This window comes from Taudactylus pleione, unplaced genomic scaffold (genome assembly GCF_031769625.1).
Source record: "Taudactylus pleione unplaced genomic scaffold, aTauple2 ptg001106l, whole genome shotgun sequence".
Classification (NCBI taxonomy): domain Eukaryota; kingdom Metazoa; phylum Chordata; class Amphibia; order Anura; family Myobatrachidae; genus Taudactylus; species Taudactylus pleione.
In genome coordinates this window covers 642,390-659,712 of record NW_028285507.1, presented here as the reverse complement: position 1 = coordinate 659,712, position 17,323 = coordinate 642,390, and the positions used below count along the sequence as shown (strand labels likewise).

General features: G+C 46.7%; 1 protein-coding gene across 1 annotated transcript in view; it reads left to right on the top strand.

The window, feature by feature from the left end:
* Nucleotides 1-3,238: 3,238 nt before the first annotated feature.
* Nucleotides 3,239-17,323, top strand: part of PRKACB (protein kinase cAMP-activated catalytic subunit beta) — a 71,850-nt gene continuing 57,765 nt past the window's right edge. Inside the window, exon 1 of the mRNA XM_088461814.1 lies at nucleotides 3,239-3,451. Coding sequence (XP_088317940.1) covers nucleotides 3,406-3,451 — 46 coding nt within the window. The 5' untranslated portion in view covers nucleotides 3,239-3,405. The remainder of the gene's footprint in view (nucleotides 3,452-17,323) is intronic.

Here is a 17,323-nt window from a genome sequence, read left to right as displayed (position 1 = left end):
CATGCCTGTTTAATGTAGAGGAGACTAGAGGGATAGGACAGTAATAATAGTCATATATGAAATTCATTGGTCTGTACAGTTATGCTTTCAGACACCCCTGCAACGATTGGGATGAAACCAAAACGAGGTGGTCCAGTTGGATCTTGACCATGTCTTAGGGAGGTTAAGGGGAGACCAGTCGGACCTCCCGTTGGTGTTCATTGGGCAGAACTGTGACCCAGGAGCCTGTTCTGAGCCTTCCACTGGATGGATTTGGACGACATCACATAATAAAGCTTAATAACTTGAAGATTTAAACATCTGTACCAATTTGGGTGAAACCAATATGAGGTGGTCCAGTTGGATCCTGGCCATGTGTTAAGGGGGTTATGGTCCCAGTTGGACCTCCTGTTGGTGTACACTGGGCAGATCCTTGACCTGGGGAACTTGTTCTGAGCCTTGCACTCGATGGATTTGGATGAAAACTACACAGAGGGGTGGCAATTGGTCTGGGATGTTGGGGTCCTGACCAGACCTCACGGCAGAGTGCGCCAGGTAAAACTGTGACCCAGGGAGCCTGTTCTGGGCCTTCCACTGGATGGAATTGGACATCACATAAAACTTAGGGTCGTATTCAATTAGAAGCGAAAAGCGAGATCTTTGGAAAAGTATTGCCGATCTTGGCTTTTCACGTGGCGAAAACTTATCTCCATATTCAATTACACCCGCTTTTCGTGTACACGGAAAGTCAATGCAATAGGCAAAAAAGATTTGCCTCTGAATAGCAGGAAAAAGTGCAAAATTTTTATTTTAGAGTGCAAAGGTGAGGAAACCACTTAGAACCCTTGGGGCAGCCCCCCAAAGGACAACTGTGTCAAAAACAAAATCCGAAAACAGTTAACACCCCAAAAAAGTGCTTTCATTTTGGGGGGCAAAAAGTAAAAAGTGGGGGGACAAACAAAAACTAGCAAAATAGATTTTTTGGGGGGTCTGCAAGGATGGGTGCATGCAGGTGCATGCGATAGGTGAGTTTTTCACTTTTTTTTTAACTTCACTTTAGAGACTTTAAACCATGCTAGCACCCATATTCAAGTACCCCAAATATGACAGGACGACTTATTTTCACCAAGAAATACTGCTTAATGCCATTCTTCACCACTTGAGCAAAGACACTAATAAGAGCTATTGAAACAACGTAAGTACCCCAAATAGCTTTATTAGGGCTATTCGGACACATCTACATTGGTTCCCAATGTTAGTGCATCTTCTTGGGGGGTCCAGGCTGATTTCCCCATTTCTGACCGCACTTTCCGCCTGTTCTGACTTAGCGGCTTGCCCTTTTCGCGTGGTTTGGAATTGAATAGGGCGAATAGCGGGGGACGCACGATAAGTTTCCGCGTCCAAAACATGCGATGTAGGCGAAAAGTCGGGCAGGCGTAACTTTATCATGGACATGAAACTAATTGAATACCGCCCTTAATTTGAATATTTAAATCCAGGCAACAAAAGGTAGTCAGCTATAATAAATGTAAGAAATACACGTAAAGGAGTGTCACATCTCTGACTGTGACATCAGGAGCCCAAAGAGGCTGACTGGTATCACCATCAGTGATAGGAAGACACAGGAGGAAAAGAGGCCAGCTTCTTTAATGTTCTCGGTGTTGCAGAGGCTGACAATGTGGAAGAGGACAATAAATCTGGACAATGAGCTGAAAGGAGAAATAAAACATGGCCACATGACTTGGAACGATAGGAGAGTACTTAAGGTGCATACACATACGATTTTTTGAACGATTAACGATATCGTTTAATCATTGAAAAAAAACTCACTTTCTGAGTTAAAACGAACGATTATCGTTCATGCGCGTTCACGTTTGTAGCTCAGTCAGACTGACCAACTGAACGATTTTCATTAAGGGAATATGAAATAATCATTTGTAGTTCAAAAAAAATCGTTCATTACACTTTAAAAAAATCTGACAGATAATCGTTCATAAAATCGTTGGTAACAAAATCGTTGTGTGTGTATGCAGCTTTAGTCAGGAAGGAAAAGGATATTGTAAATAGGAGGTCAACCTCAGTAAGAAGACTCAGGAATGTGGAGGCTAGGGTGCCAAGAGGAGGAGGGCTCTGGCAGGTGGAAACAGAGGTCAGGGTGATGAGGTGGAGGCCAGTGACATACGCCAAGGTGGCAAGAGGTGACAGAGCCCAGTATGACAATAAATAATGGCCAGTGACATAGGGAGACAGAAGCCAGGTTGGTAAGAGGAGGCCACTGACATATGGAGATAAAGGCCATGGTGGTTAGAGGAGGCCACTGACATAGGAAAATAAAGGCCATGGTGGTAAGAGAAGGAGGCCACTGACATAGGGAGATAAAAGAAAGGGTGGTAAGAGGAGGAGGCCACTGACATAGGGAGACAGAGGCCCTGGTGGTAAGAGGAGGCCACTGACATCGGGAGATAAAGGCCAGGTTGGTAAGAGAAGAAGGCCACTGACATAGGGAGATAAAGGCCGGGGTGGTAAGAGAAGGAGGCCACTGATAGGAAAATAAAGGTCAATGATAGAGGACAATGGGGAAAAAGAAAAAATTAATTTGTCACCGTCAGCAGCTGATATGCCCCCCCCCCCTCTTCCTATCCCCTCATTGCCCCTGGGTGGAGGCCAGTGACATTTGGGGACAGAGGCCTGGGTGGCAAGAGGTAGAGGCCAGTTACATGGGGCAACGGAGACCAGGTTGACAAGAGGTGGAGACCAGTGATATAGATAGAGGCCGGGGTGATAAGTGGTAGAGGGCACTGACATAGGGAAATGGAGGTCAGTGTGACAAGAGGTGAAGGCCAGTGACATAGACAGAGATGAAGGTAACAAGAGGTGAAGGCCAATGACATAAGGAAATGGAGGCCAGGGTGACAAGAGATGGAAGTCAGGAACATAGGTAGACAGAGGACGGGGTGACAGGAGACGGAGACCAGTGATATAGGGAAATGGAGGCCGGGGTGACAGGAGGTGGAGGTCAGGAACACAGGGAGACAGAGGCCGGGGTGACAGAAGGTGGAGGTCAGGAACACAGGGAGACAGAGGCCGGGGTGACAGAAGGTGGAGGTCAGGAACACAGGGAGACAGAGGCCGGAGATCAGGAACAAAGGGAGACATAGAGAGGAGAGGGAGGCCGGTGTACGGGAGCCGGTGTCGGTGGGGGGCGGGGAGTAACGATCTCCGTGTGCTGGAGGCCGGGGTGATGTAGTGGAGGCCGGGTGGAGGCGGCATCCTCGGTAGCCCCGGTAACCACGCCCCGTGCCCCGGCCGCTGAGACGTCACTTCCGGTGAGCGGTCCTAGACGTGCGGCGGAGGCGGCGGCCGGACGAGTCGGTGGAGCGGAGCCGTGTGACGGACAGAGCCGGGAAGCAGCGCCCTCTCCCAGCCATGGGGAACGCCGCCACTGCCAAGAAGGGGAACGAGATCGAGAGCGGTGAGTGCGGCCTGAGGGCCCGAAGCTGTCCCCGGGGACAGAGAGCCAGGAAACACCGAGGAGTCTGTCAGTGATGGAGGCCGCACCCCCCCCATATACATACCTCATATATATCCCCCATATACATACCTCATATATATCCCCCATATCCATACCTCATATATATCCCCCATATCCATACCTCATATATATCCCCCATATACATACCTCATATATACCCCCCATATACATACCTCATATATACCCCCCATATACATACCTCATATATACCCCCCATATACATACCTCATATATATCCCCCATATACATACCTCATATATACCCCCCATATACATACCTCATATATACCCCCCATATACATACCTCATATATATCCCCCATATACATACCTCATATATATCCCCCATATACATACCTCATATATATCCCCCATATACATACCTCATATATATCCCCCATATACATACCTCATATATACCCCCCATATACATACCTCATATATATCCCCCATATCCATACCTCATATATATCCCCCATATCCATACCTCATATATATCCCCCATATACATACCTCATATATATCCCCCATATCCATACCTCATATATATCCCCCATATACATACCTCATATATATCCCCCATATCCATACCTCATATATATCCCCCATATACATACCTCATATATATCTCCCATATCCATACCTCATATATATCCCCCATATACATACCTCATATATATCCCCCATATCCATACCTCATATATATCCCCCATATACATACCTCATATATATCCCCCATATCCATACCTCATATATATCCCCCATATACATACCTCATATATACCCCCCATATACATACCTCATATATATCCCCCATATACATACCTCATATATATCCCCCATATCCATACCTCATATATATCCCCCATATCCATACCTCATATATATCCCCCATATACATACCTCATATATACCCCCCATATACATACCTCATATATACCCCCCATATACATACCTCATATATACCCCCCATATACATACCTCATATATATCCCCCATATCCATACCTCATATATATCCCCCATATCCATACCTCATATATATCCCCCATATCCATACCTCATATATATCCCCCATATCCATACCTCATATATATCCCCCATATCCATACCTCATATATATCCCCCATATCCATACCTCATATATATCCCCCATATCCATACCTCATATATATCCCCCATATCCATACCTCATATATATCCCCCATATACATACCTCATATATATCCCCCATATCCATACCTCATATATATCCCCCATATCCATACCTCATATATATCCCCCATATCCATACCTCATATATATCCCCCATATCCATACCTCATATATATCCCCCATATCCATACCTCATATATATCCCCCATATCCATACCTCATATATATCCCCCATATCCATACCTCATATATATCCCCCATATCCATACCTCATATATATCCCCCATATCCATACCTCATATATATCCCCCATATCCATACCTCATATATATCCCCCATATACATACCTCATATATATCCCCCATATACATACCTCATATATACCCCCCATATACATACCTCATATATACCCCCCATATACATACCTCATATATACCCCCCATATACATACCTCATATATATCCCCCATATCCATACCTCATATATATCCCCCATATCCATACCTCATATATATCCCCCATATCCATACCTCATATATATCCCCCATATCCATACCTCATATATATCCCCCATATCCATACCTCATATATATCCCCCATATCCATACCTCATATATATCCCCCATATCCATACCTCATATATATCCCCCATATCCATACCTCATATATATCCCCCATATACATACCTCATATATATCCCCCATATCCATACCTCATATATATCCCCCATATCCATACCTCATATATATCCCCCATATCCATACCTCATATATATCCCCCATATCCATACCTCATATATATCCCCCATATCCATACCTCATATATATCCCCCATATCCATACCTCATATATATCCCCCATATCCATACCTCATATATATCCCCCATATCCATACCTCATATATATCCCCCATATCCATACCTCATATATATCCCCCATATCCATACCTCATATATATCCCCCATATACATACCTCATATATATCCCCCATATACATACCTCATATATATCCCCCATATACATACCTCATATATATCCCCCATATACATACCTCATATATATCCCACATAGATACACCTCATATATATCCCCCATACATACCTCATATATATCCCCCATACATACCTCAAATATATCCCTCATAGATACACCTCATATATATCCCATACCTCATATATATCCCACATAGATACACCATATATATATCCCACATACATATCTCAATATATCCCACATAGATACCTCATATATATCCCACATAGATATACATACCCCCCCCTGGGACATGCCTCAAATACATACCCCCCCCTGGGACATGCCTCAAATACATACCCCCCCGGGACATGCCTCAAATACATCCCCCCCCCCCCCCCCGGGACATACCTCAAATACATCCCCCCCCCCGGGACATACCTCAAATACATCCACCCCCCCCCCCCAGGACATACCTCAAATATGCTGCCCCCCGGGACATACCTCAAATACATACCCCACCGGGACATACCTCATATCCATACCCCCCGTACATACCTCATATCCATACCCCCCCGTACATACCTCATATCCATACCCCCCCGTACATACCTCATATACATACCCCCCGTACATACCTCATATACATACCCCCCCCGTACATACCTCATATACATACCCCCCGTACATACCTCATATACATACCCCCCCCGTACATACCTCATATAAATACCCCCCCGTACATACCTCATATACATACACCCCCCCGTACATACCTCATATACATACCCCCCCGTACATACCTCATTTGCATACACCCCCCCGTGCATACCTCATATACATACCCCACCCCGTACATACCTCATATACATACCCCACCCCGTACATACCTCATATACATACCCCCCCCGTACATACCTCATATACATACCCCCCCCCGTACATACCTCAGAAACATACCCCCCCTCGTACATACCTCATATACATAGGGTCAGTGTCACTAGGAGACATGGATCTGGCTGTGTGCATATAAGGGTCAGTGTCATTGGGAGACATGGAGCTGGTAGTGTATATAGGGTCAGTGTCACTGGGAGACTTGGAGCTGGCACTGTGTATATAGGGTCAGTGTCACTGGGAGACATGGAGCTGGCAGTGTGTATATAGGGTCAGTGTCACTGGGAGACATGGAGCTGGCAGTGTGTATATAGGGTCAGTGTCATTGGGAGACATGGAGCTGGCAGTGTGTATATAGGGTCAGTGTCACTGGGAGACATGGAGCTGGCTGTGTGTATATAGGGTCAGTGTCATTGGGAGACATGGAGCTGGTAGTGTATATAGGGTCAGTGTGTGTATATAGGATAAGTGTCACTGGGAGACATGGAGCTGGCACTGTGTATATAGGGTCAGTGTCACTGGGAGACATGGAGCTGGCACTGTGTATATAGGGTCAGTGTCACTGGGAGACATGGAGCTGGCACTGTGTATATAGGGTCAGTGTCACTGGGAGACATGGAGCTGGCAGTGTGTATATAGGGTCAGTGTCACTGGGAGACATGGAGCTGGCAGTGTGTGTATATAGGGTCAGTGTCATTGGGAGACATGGAGCTGGTAGTGTATATAGGGTCAGTGTGTGTATATAGGATAAGTGTCACTGGGAGACATGGAGCTGGCAGTGTGTGTGTGTATATAGGGTCATTGTTACTGGGAGACATGGAGCTGGTAGTGTGTGTGTATATAGGGTCATTGTTACTGGGAGACATGGAGCTGGCAGTGTGTATATAGGGTCAGTGTCATTGGGAGACATGGAGCTGGTAGTGTGTATATAGGATAAGTGTCACTGGGAAACATGGAGCTGGCAGTGTGTGTATACTGTCGGTGTCACTGACTTGCAGTGTGTCATTAGTTTGGCACTGGGACATGTGGGGGTCAGCTTGCTATGTACATGCTGATGGTGGCACCGATAGATGTTCGGGCCTGGCCGTCTGTGTGTGTGTGTATACAGCTGTGGCACTGATAGTGTTTGTGTACTTTTTGGGGTCGGTATTGCTGTGACGGGTGGGTTTGGGAGATGTCTATGATGTGTAGTTTGTGCATATTCCCAACAATGTATGGCTGTGGCACATGTGCACTCAGTGCAGGATTATTCATCTGCTCATATGGCTCTCATCCATTGCTCGGTAGTCCTTCCCCTGTGCTGGATGACTTTTTGCACTGGTGGTTGGTATGAGCGGTGTCCTGACCTTTGCAGTTTGTCTGGCTGGTTCCGCCACATTTGCACTCAGTTGTTGGTTCGCCGTCTGCTTTAACTTGCACTTGGAGTGTGTTAATACCACCATCCTCTGCCCTTTACTGATGGTTTTCCCTCAGGTTTCCTAACAGACAGCACCTTAGTCACAGTTGTTCCTGAAACATTCGCAAGTTGAGCTGTTTTGGTGACTCTGCCCAATGTGCCCCGACAATCATCCTACTTTTTATCCATGACCCAGGGTGGTTGTTGGTTTTATTTACGCATCAACCACAACTGTATCAAAGCCCTTGTGTTCAGTGTACATGAAGGTCCCCCATGTGGAGTACAGGACAATAGAAGAGGTATGAGCTCTGATCCTCTGGGCTGGCCTCCTGGCGGTTGGGCTGGCCTCCTGGCGGTTGGGCTGGCCTCCTGGCGGTTGGGCTGGCCTCCTGGCGGTTGGGCTGGCCTCCCGGCATTCCTCCTTTTTTTTTTATGGTAACATTTACTTCAGACCCATAAGAACTGTTGTCTTTAGCTCTAGTTCAAGTTCCTGAAAATGTTGAGATCATGAACATACACGGATGACGGAACAACAACGTTGTCGGCCAGCGGGGGTGCACATATTGGGTACACACTAGACCATCGTCTAGTGTGTACTCACTATGTGGGACCGCGGAATCAAACCTATCGTCTGGTGTGTACCCAGCATAAGAATACTTGGGATATGATCTTCATGTGTTCTATTGTGAGGCTAATGCAGCGTATCCATTAGTGCAGGGGTTCTCAAACTCGGTCCTCAGGACCCCACACAGGTCACATTTCCCAGGTCACCCAGCAGGAGCACAGGTGTATTCATTACTCACTGACATATTTTCCAGGTCACCTAGCAGGAGCACAGGTGTATTCATTACTCACTGACACATCCCAGGTCACCCAACAGGAGTACAGGTGTACTCATTACTCACTGACACATCCCAGGTCATCCAACAGGAGCACAGGTGTATTCATTACTCACTGATATATTTTCCAGGTCACCCAGCAGGAGCACAGGTGTATTCATTACTCACTGACACATTTCCCAGGTCACCCAGCAGGAGCACAGGTGTATTCATTACTCACTGACACATCCCAGGTCACCCAACAGGAGCACAGGTGTATTCATTACTCACTGATATATTTTCCAGGTCACCCAGCAGGAGCACAGGTGTAATCATTACTCACTGATATATTTTCCAGGTCACCCAGCAGGAGCACAGGTGTATTCATTACTCACTGACACATTTCCCTGGTCACCCAGCAGGAGCACAGGTGTACTCATTACTCACTGACACATTTCCCAGGTCACCCAGCAGGTGCACAGGTGTAATCATTACTCACTGACACATTTCCCAGGTCACCCAGCAGGGGCACAGGTGTATTCATTACTCACTGACATATTTTCCAGGTCACCCAGCAGGGGCACAGGTGTATTCATTACTCACTGACACATTTCCCAGGTCACCCAGCAGGAGCACAGGTGTACTCATTACTCACTGACACATTTCCCAGGTCACCCAGCAGGAGCACAGGTGTACTCATTACTCACTGACACATTTCCCAGGTCACCCAGCAGGAGCACAGGTGTACTCATTACTCACTGACACATTTCCCAGGTCACCCAGCAGGAGCACAGGTGTACTCATTACTCACTGACACATTTCCCAGGTCACCCAGCAGGAGCACAGGTGTACTCATTACTCACTGACACATTTCCCAGGTCACCCAGCAGGAGCACAGGTGTACTCATTACTCACTGACACATTTCCCAGGTCACCCAGCAGGAGCACAGGTGTACTCATTACTCACTGATCTATTTTCCAGGTCACCCAGCAGGAGCACAGGTGTACTCATTACTCACTGACACATTTCCCAGGTCACCCAGCAGGAGCACAGGTGTACTCATTACTCACTGACATATTTTAAAGATCTACAGGTGCAGCTAATTATTTCTCTTGTGATTCTGTGAGGAGACCTGGAAAACATGCACTGTTTGGGGTCCTGAGGACCGAGTTTGAGAACCTGTGCACTAGTAGACATGGAAACAACAGCATGATTACGACATTGTATTCGTGCTGTCGTTTGTATGTCTAGTGATGTGCCTACGCTGAACGTCCACTCGTTCAGTCCAGGTACATCCATCATCCCCGCACATGCTGAACCTGACTGGAGCGTCAGGTTGACCAGCATGTACGGGCGAAGATAGATGTCGGAAACGACCAGCGGGCACGCACATCACTGGTCGTTTCTGACCGAAACATGCGCGATGCATGAGCGATTTGCAAGCAACTGCACGATAATGACGTCGTTTAGAAGAGTTAGGTTGATGTTAGAGCGATGGGGCAGCATCAGGAAGGTTTTGCAGTGTCTGGGTCCCTCTCCCATCTTGCCCCCTCAGATGCCCACACTGTGTAACCTACCAGTGTGTGGTGTTTTATGGCTTGTGGGAGAGCGCGCAACACTCAGACTATATTCCAGGCCCAGGCGATACTGCCGCGCGCTGGCGATAATCTCCTTTTCCTCTAGCGAGCGCTAAGTTACCCCACAGAGTAATGGCTTCATTAATGGGCATTTATCCTGCGACCACTCTGGCTGCTTGCGCCACATTTTGTTTTGATAAAATTAATGAAGTAGGCTCTTTGGGTCCCGGTGTTAGGTTTAGGATTTGTTTTTAGTTTATTTTTTATCTTTTTTTTTTCTTCAAATCATCAGTAAATCACAAATACTTTGTATGAATGCGTTTAGCATCTTGTTTGGCCAGTGAAATATCCCGAACCTGTGGATGTGCCCCCTTGAACACATGTAATTGCTGGAATTTGCCAGTGATGGTTCCTAGTGATCTGATGGGCAGCGTCCTCCTTACTCTTAGCTGATCCTATAGGAGCCTTCTCTGAGGTGGTTCCTCTTTCATTCCGAATGTCGGTGTCTGGGAACAGGTCCTGTTTTTTGGATGGTTTATCCATGCGCAGGTAAGTTGCTATTTTCCCTGGACAGTGACTATCCCACCGGCTGCCAGAGATAGAAATCCTCAAACCATGACCTGTCGGGGAAAACCTGCTACAGATGGCGCTCTGACGCTCCTCATTCATCCTACTCCCTAACACTCCCTCTTTGGTGCCTAAACCTAACCTCCCCCAGTGCCTGAACCTACCCTCCCTCTCCTCGCACCCTAAATCTAACCCTCCCCCCCCCCTTAGTGCCTAACACTAACCCTCCCCTAGTGTCTAACCAATAAACCTAACCCCCCCCCCCCCCCTCCCTAGTGCATAAACCTAACCCTCCCCTCAACCCTGTTACTTACCTTCGGCATCTTGGCGTCCGGTGCCGGGATTCTGACCGGCGTTGGTATTGTCAGCATCCCGATCGCCGGGATGCTGAACACATACCATTCACGGGGATACCCTGATTAACCAGCCAATGTAATGTATATATTTAATAAGTATGAAATGGAAGAGTAAGCAAATAGGAGTCTGCCCATGTTACATCTTCATGTATGAGATCGCTGTTTTATTTTCTATCTGAATGAGCAGAGTGACCTGCCAGATCTGCATGCATGTGGCCAGGGTAATAGAGGGCGAGCCGGTTATGTTGATTCTCGGCGTGCCGCTGTCTGGTTACATGTGTTTCCTAAACATTCCATAGACGGGTTTGTGCTGTGTCTGACTGTGTACTAAACACGTGTGTGGACAGACGGCAGACTGCTGGAACTTGGCTTGTATTAGCAGGATACATGCTTGGCATTGATCGGGTACTGTCGCTGATGATGTTGGCATCCCGTTTAGTAAACTTATGAGTGAGGAAAGCAAAACACGAGCAAACGCTGAAATGACGCCAGCGTGTTCAACGGAGACCTGCTCCGAACCAACTAATTGTGACTTGTGTCCTGTGGATTAGTCAGGTCTCATTGGTCTCATATCCGAGATGATTAGAGCACAATCTCTCATATTAGTCTCCCTGCATCTGCAGTGTGTGTGTAACTTGCAGTATTGGTGATTACTTTAAATGTTTTGTTGGACAGTGTAAGAGAGTGTTTATGCAGAGATGAGGTACTGGGACATGGCGCAGAAGTGAGAAACGAGGTGTCGAACAGCAGCACTGGGACATGGCGCAGAAGTGAGAGATGTGATGCTGGGATTATGGTGCCGAGGAGAGGGATGAGTACTGGGGCAACGCAGCGTTGGGGCATGGCGCAGAAGTGAGAGCTGAGGTACCAGGACAGGGCAGCATTGAGACATGGCGCAGAGGGGAGGTATGGCACACAGAGCGCAGCTCTGAGACCTGATGCAGAGGGGAGAGATGAGGCACCGGAGATGGGATATGGTACTTAGGTGTGAGAAGAGGTATCTGGACAGTGTAGCACTGGGACATGGCGCAGAGGAGAGGGATGCGGTGTCCGGGACATGGCGCACAGGAGAGGGATGAGGTGTCGGGACATGGCGCACAGGAGAGGGATGAGGTGTCGGGACAGCGTGCAGCTTTGGGATGTGGTTCGAAGGGGAGCGATTAGGCACCAGGACAGGTGGATGTAATAAGAAATTATACATGTGTAAACAGGTTTGCTGTAATGAACACCCCTCCAAGGCTGCTAAATTAGGACAGATGGATGGATCTTGTGCCACGTGCCTCACCAAAACACTTACCCTCCAGTCACACCCCTAGCCATGCCTGCTGATTCTCCCTCATCTCCTGCCCCTGCATTAATTGTCCCATCGCTATGGAGCCATGGCGCACAGTTTGGGAACCACTGGTGTACACACTTAGTGTTGACTCTAGCTCCGGCGGCAGGCAGGGCGCTGGAGCCAGAGAATGCACCTTTGTACGTGCGCCCGAAAAGGGGGCGTGTCTATAAGACGCATCCCCTTTTCCTCACTTTTTGGGGCGTGCCCGGCACTTACGGACACGCCAGGCAGCTCCCAAGCGCTGCTGACAGGGAGAATAGATGCCGCACATTTCTCCACCCGCGGGACACTGTGACCCGCGGGTGAAGACGGCACCCGCAGGCTGTGAGGACAGGGCGCTTTTTGCCCTCCAGAAGGAGGGCAGGGCGCCGCGCCCCGCTAGATCAGCCTAGCGGGAACGCTACACACTGAAAGATTATATCGTTAAACAATATCATTATTGACCATATTGTTCATAAAAATCGACTAGTGTGTATGTCGTCCGTACACGCAGCCTGGGGTTACGCATAAACCCTTCAGTTATTTCATGTTTATTATTCAGCTCTCTAATTACCTGAGCATTGGGAAGTAAAGCAGCGCCCTTTATGTACAGATATGTTCTCATACACTATTGCCGTAGTCGCGCCAAACTGTCCTTCTCTGCGCGCCAGGTCCGGTGCAACTTGTCACAAATCAAATTTATCTTGGGAGTCTTGTGAAGCGGTGTGAGGCTAGTCGTGTATGAGAATACGTCTGTAGGTCGTTGTTCTTTACAACTGTAACTTTTTATTGTCCCAATTGTGTATATATAGCGCTGTATTCGGTGTATGTAGCACAGTGACTTTTCCTTTATCACTAACTTACTTTTACCCTTTTCTGTATCCACATGGAAATCTGCAGATTATAGTTCTTGTTTGTATATGAAAGCGCTGCTCGTAACATTAACCGATACGTATGTAAAAGTATCACAACCAACGATATGGTCATTTTCTTGTGTAATTTTTGTTTCTGTTGCAGTGTAATTGGCACATTCAGCCTTCACGTGTATAATGTAATGTGGCCGGCTTCCAGTCGGGTGAATAACATTTAATGTGTTTGTCAATGTCGCAAAATGTTTTCTATTGGGTCAAATTGAACTTCGGGTTTAGTGGAACCACCTCCTGCCCTTGATGCCAGCGTCAGTGATTGTCGTCATCGGCTGTACTTCCCTATTTATGTGAGTAGTATTAGATTTATTGCTTGTTGCGGCCTCTGACCACATACTGCAGCCAGGACTCGCAGCTGAGCAGTGAGGAGCCTGCGTTCATTATCTGGGTGCATAGGAAGATGTTACCTAGACACTTTGCTGTGTCACTGAGTAAAGCGGCCGTTGCGCTAAATTAGTCCACCTTGGTAAGCGAGCATGGCAGCCAGTTTGGTCTTGGCCAGACATCGGCAGCATATGGATATAGCCTGCAGTTCTTTAGCCACATGGTTGCCTCTGGGCACAATAAGTGGTCATATTTACCACTATTGGTCATGGTGTCACATGGGCTTTTATAGAACATTGTGTTTTCCAACTTGTTACATGTAATAGCTGATGGGATTCAATAGGGAAACCTGTTTCCCTGCCATGCTAGAACATCATTCAGGTGACCAGAAACTGTAACTACCACTTGTTCGTTACAGTGACTTTCAGGCTCACTCCCTTATCATAGAGCAGGCTGCAGGTCAGTCACTATGTTCTGCGCGCCATCCTGGCGTCAGGTGCCATCCTTTCATCAAAGCCTCATTTTCTATCACCGTGTTTCTTGCTGGGCTGAATCGTTGTAGTCAGCGACCAACTGTGGACTGATAGTGGACAATCACTGGTGTGTCCTCTTCCAGTAACGTTTCATGGAAGTCTATGGGGACAAATTTTCAGGGACTCTTACTAGAATAATACGAGGGTTGTTCAAAAAGTAATTCCTAAATGTTCACAACTCAAATTTTATTATAGATACAGATTTGAAAATGTGCAGTAAAATACTTTGATGTCTTAGTAACAGAATGACTCTACTCGAAAAATTCCCCATCTGCCCTCAAACATTTTCTCCACCTCAAGCTGTGAATCCACTTTGGAAAAATTCCAGTGGTTGGTGTTTGACCCAGGAACGTATGACTATTTTAACAACCTCTGTCCTCAAAATGTTGACCCCGGCGACAGTATTTGAGAGGGCCAAACAGATGAAAGTCAGAAGGGGCCAAATCAGGACTGTATGGTGGATGTGGCATTATTGCCTACCCCATTTTGGCAATGGCCGCAGATGTTTCCATTGAAGTGTGAGGTCTGACATTGTCGTGGTGTAAGATAACATTTGACAGTGGAATTGTTGACCTTTTTTTGCGGATGGCTTCTTTCAGCTTCTTAAGTGTAATAATGTATCGATCACTGTTGATTGATTAGTTTGGCTCCAAGTAATCGAAGAGAATAACACCTCGGCAATCCCAGAAGAATGTGGCCATGACTTTGTTTACAGATCGCTGTGATTTAAACTCTTTTGGTTTAGGTGGACTTGGGTTTTTCCATTGTTTTGATTGGGCCTTTGTTTCTGGGTCATAAAGGAATACCCAGGTCTCATCTCCTGTAATGACATGTTCCAAAAAGGGTTGGCTTCAAAGTTGGTCAAAAGGTCATTGCACACTTCCACCCTCTGGGCCTTCTGATACCTGGTTAAATGCTTTGGAACCCATTTAGCGCACACTTTGCGATATCCCAAATCATTGCTTAGTGTTTCTACAGCACCATGGCTACATTCCAGGTCACCACTGACATCTCTGATGGTCACACAACGGTCTCTCTGAATCATGACATCGACTTTGTGTCGGTTCTCTGCTGACACTGCAGTTGATGGTCTGCGACCACGAGGTTTGTCGGACACGGACGATTCTCCTGATTGAAAACTCTTCATCCACCTTCTCACATTGCTATAGTCACTTGGACGCTCACCATACACTCTTTTCGGTCTTCTGTGAATTTCTGTAGCACTGCAGCCTTTTTCCAGAAATTCAATGACTGCTCTTTGTTTCATTTTGGATTCCATGGGATTTCTTGGACTACCTAAACAAAAATACATATATAGCTAGCAGACATATTAAACCACAAACTGACAACGTTTCAAATAAATGTTGCATATAATTTCAGAGTTATGAGCATTTAGGCACATTTATCACACGTTGGGGCCTGTGAGTGTATGGCTAACCCCACGCAGAGGACAGGTCATGCACATTTATCACACGTTGGGGCCTGTGAGTGTATGGCTAACCCCACGCAGAGGACAGGTTATGCACATTTATCACACGTTGGGGCCTGTGAGTGTATGGCTAACCCCACGCAGAGGACAGGTTATGCACATTTATCACACGTTGGGGCCTGTGAGTGTATGGCTAACCCCACGCAGAGGACAGGTCATGCACATTTATCACACGTTGGGGCCTGTGAGTGTATGGCTAACCCCACGCAGAGGACAGGTCATGCACATTTATCACACGTTGGGGCCTGTGAGTGTATGGCTAACCCCACGCAGAGGACAGGTTATGCACATTTATCACACGTTGGGGCCTGTGAGTGTATGGCTAACCCCACGCAGAGGACAGGTTATGCACATTTATCACACGTTGGGGCCTGTGAGTGTATGGCTAACCCCACGCAGAGGACAGGTCATGCACATTTATCACACGTTGGGGCCTGTGAGTGTATGGCTAACCCCACGCAGAGGACAGGTCATGCACATTTATCACACGTTGGGGCCTGTGAGTGTATGGCTAACCCCACGCAGAGGACAGGTCATGCACATTTATCACACGTTGGGGCCTGTGAGTGTATGGCTAACCCCACGCAGAGGACAGGTCATGCACATTTATCACACGTTAAACGGTGATAATCTCATCTGTATTTCATGCATAATAACGGGCGCACACTGCCTGATACTGGGTCCAATATCGCACTGTGCGCCCAATATCTACCGTCCCGTATTCTGCCTCAGAAAGGTCGCTGCTTTGGCCGTTTTTAAAATTAAACCTGAAGAATAAGTTGCTGATCTGTATTTTCTCCTTTCATTTCAATTCAGATGATATTTGAAACACGCTACCATATTTTCTTTAGGAGCGTTAGTCTCCTCTTTCCTATTTTCCTGACTTGGCTACAAATGTATGTTGTACATTGATTTATTTTTAGATTTATTTTTAATCCCACATTTTGTTGTCATACTGAACAAAAACAGACAACAGAAGGTTTCTACTATATTTCCCATCACAAAATGAATCTTTATTACCTACTTACTACATCCCTATAGAAGGTTTCATATTTATTTGTTACAAGTCTTCTGTAATAAGTTTGTCCCATTCATCTGTGTGCTGCTCCCTTACTATGTAACGTCTGCGATGTAACAAGCGCTGTGTTTGGGTAACTGTAACTTGTTACATTCCTGTATTGGGCGGAGGAGACGGAGCGGATTCAGTTATTGGCTGCCGGCTGTATGTATAAATACAGGGACTCCTGGCCTTGTCTCACCAGAAAGCACACGGTTAGGCAACTGTCATGTAGGGGGCATAGTGTGAGAAACGAATGTATGGCACATACTCAGGGATAGAGGTGCTTTTGTTTTCCATTGACCTCTTTGATTGATGAAGACGTGGCCTTGCAGCTTATGTGCAGAACGTAATATACATTGTCTGTGTTCAGGCCTCTCCTTGTCCATGTATAACGTGTCGCCTGTTACTTGTGCTGTGTTCCTTTTGTCCCATAC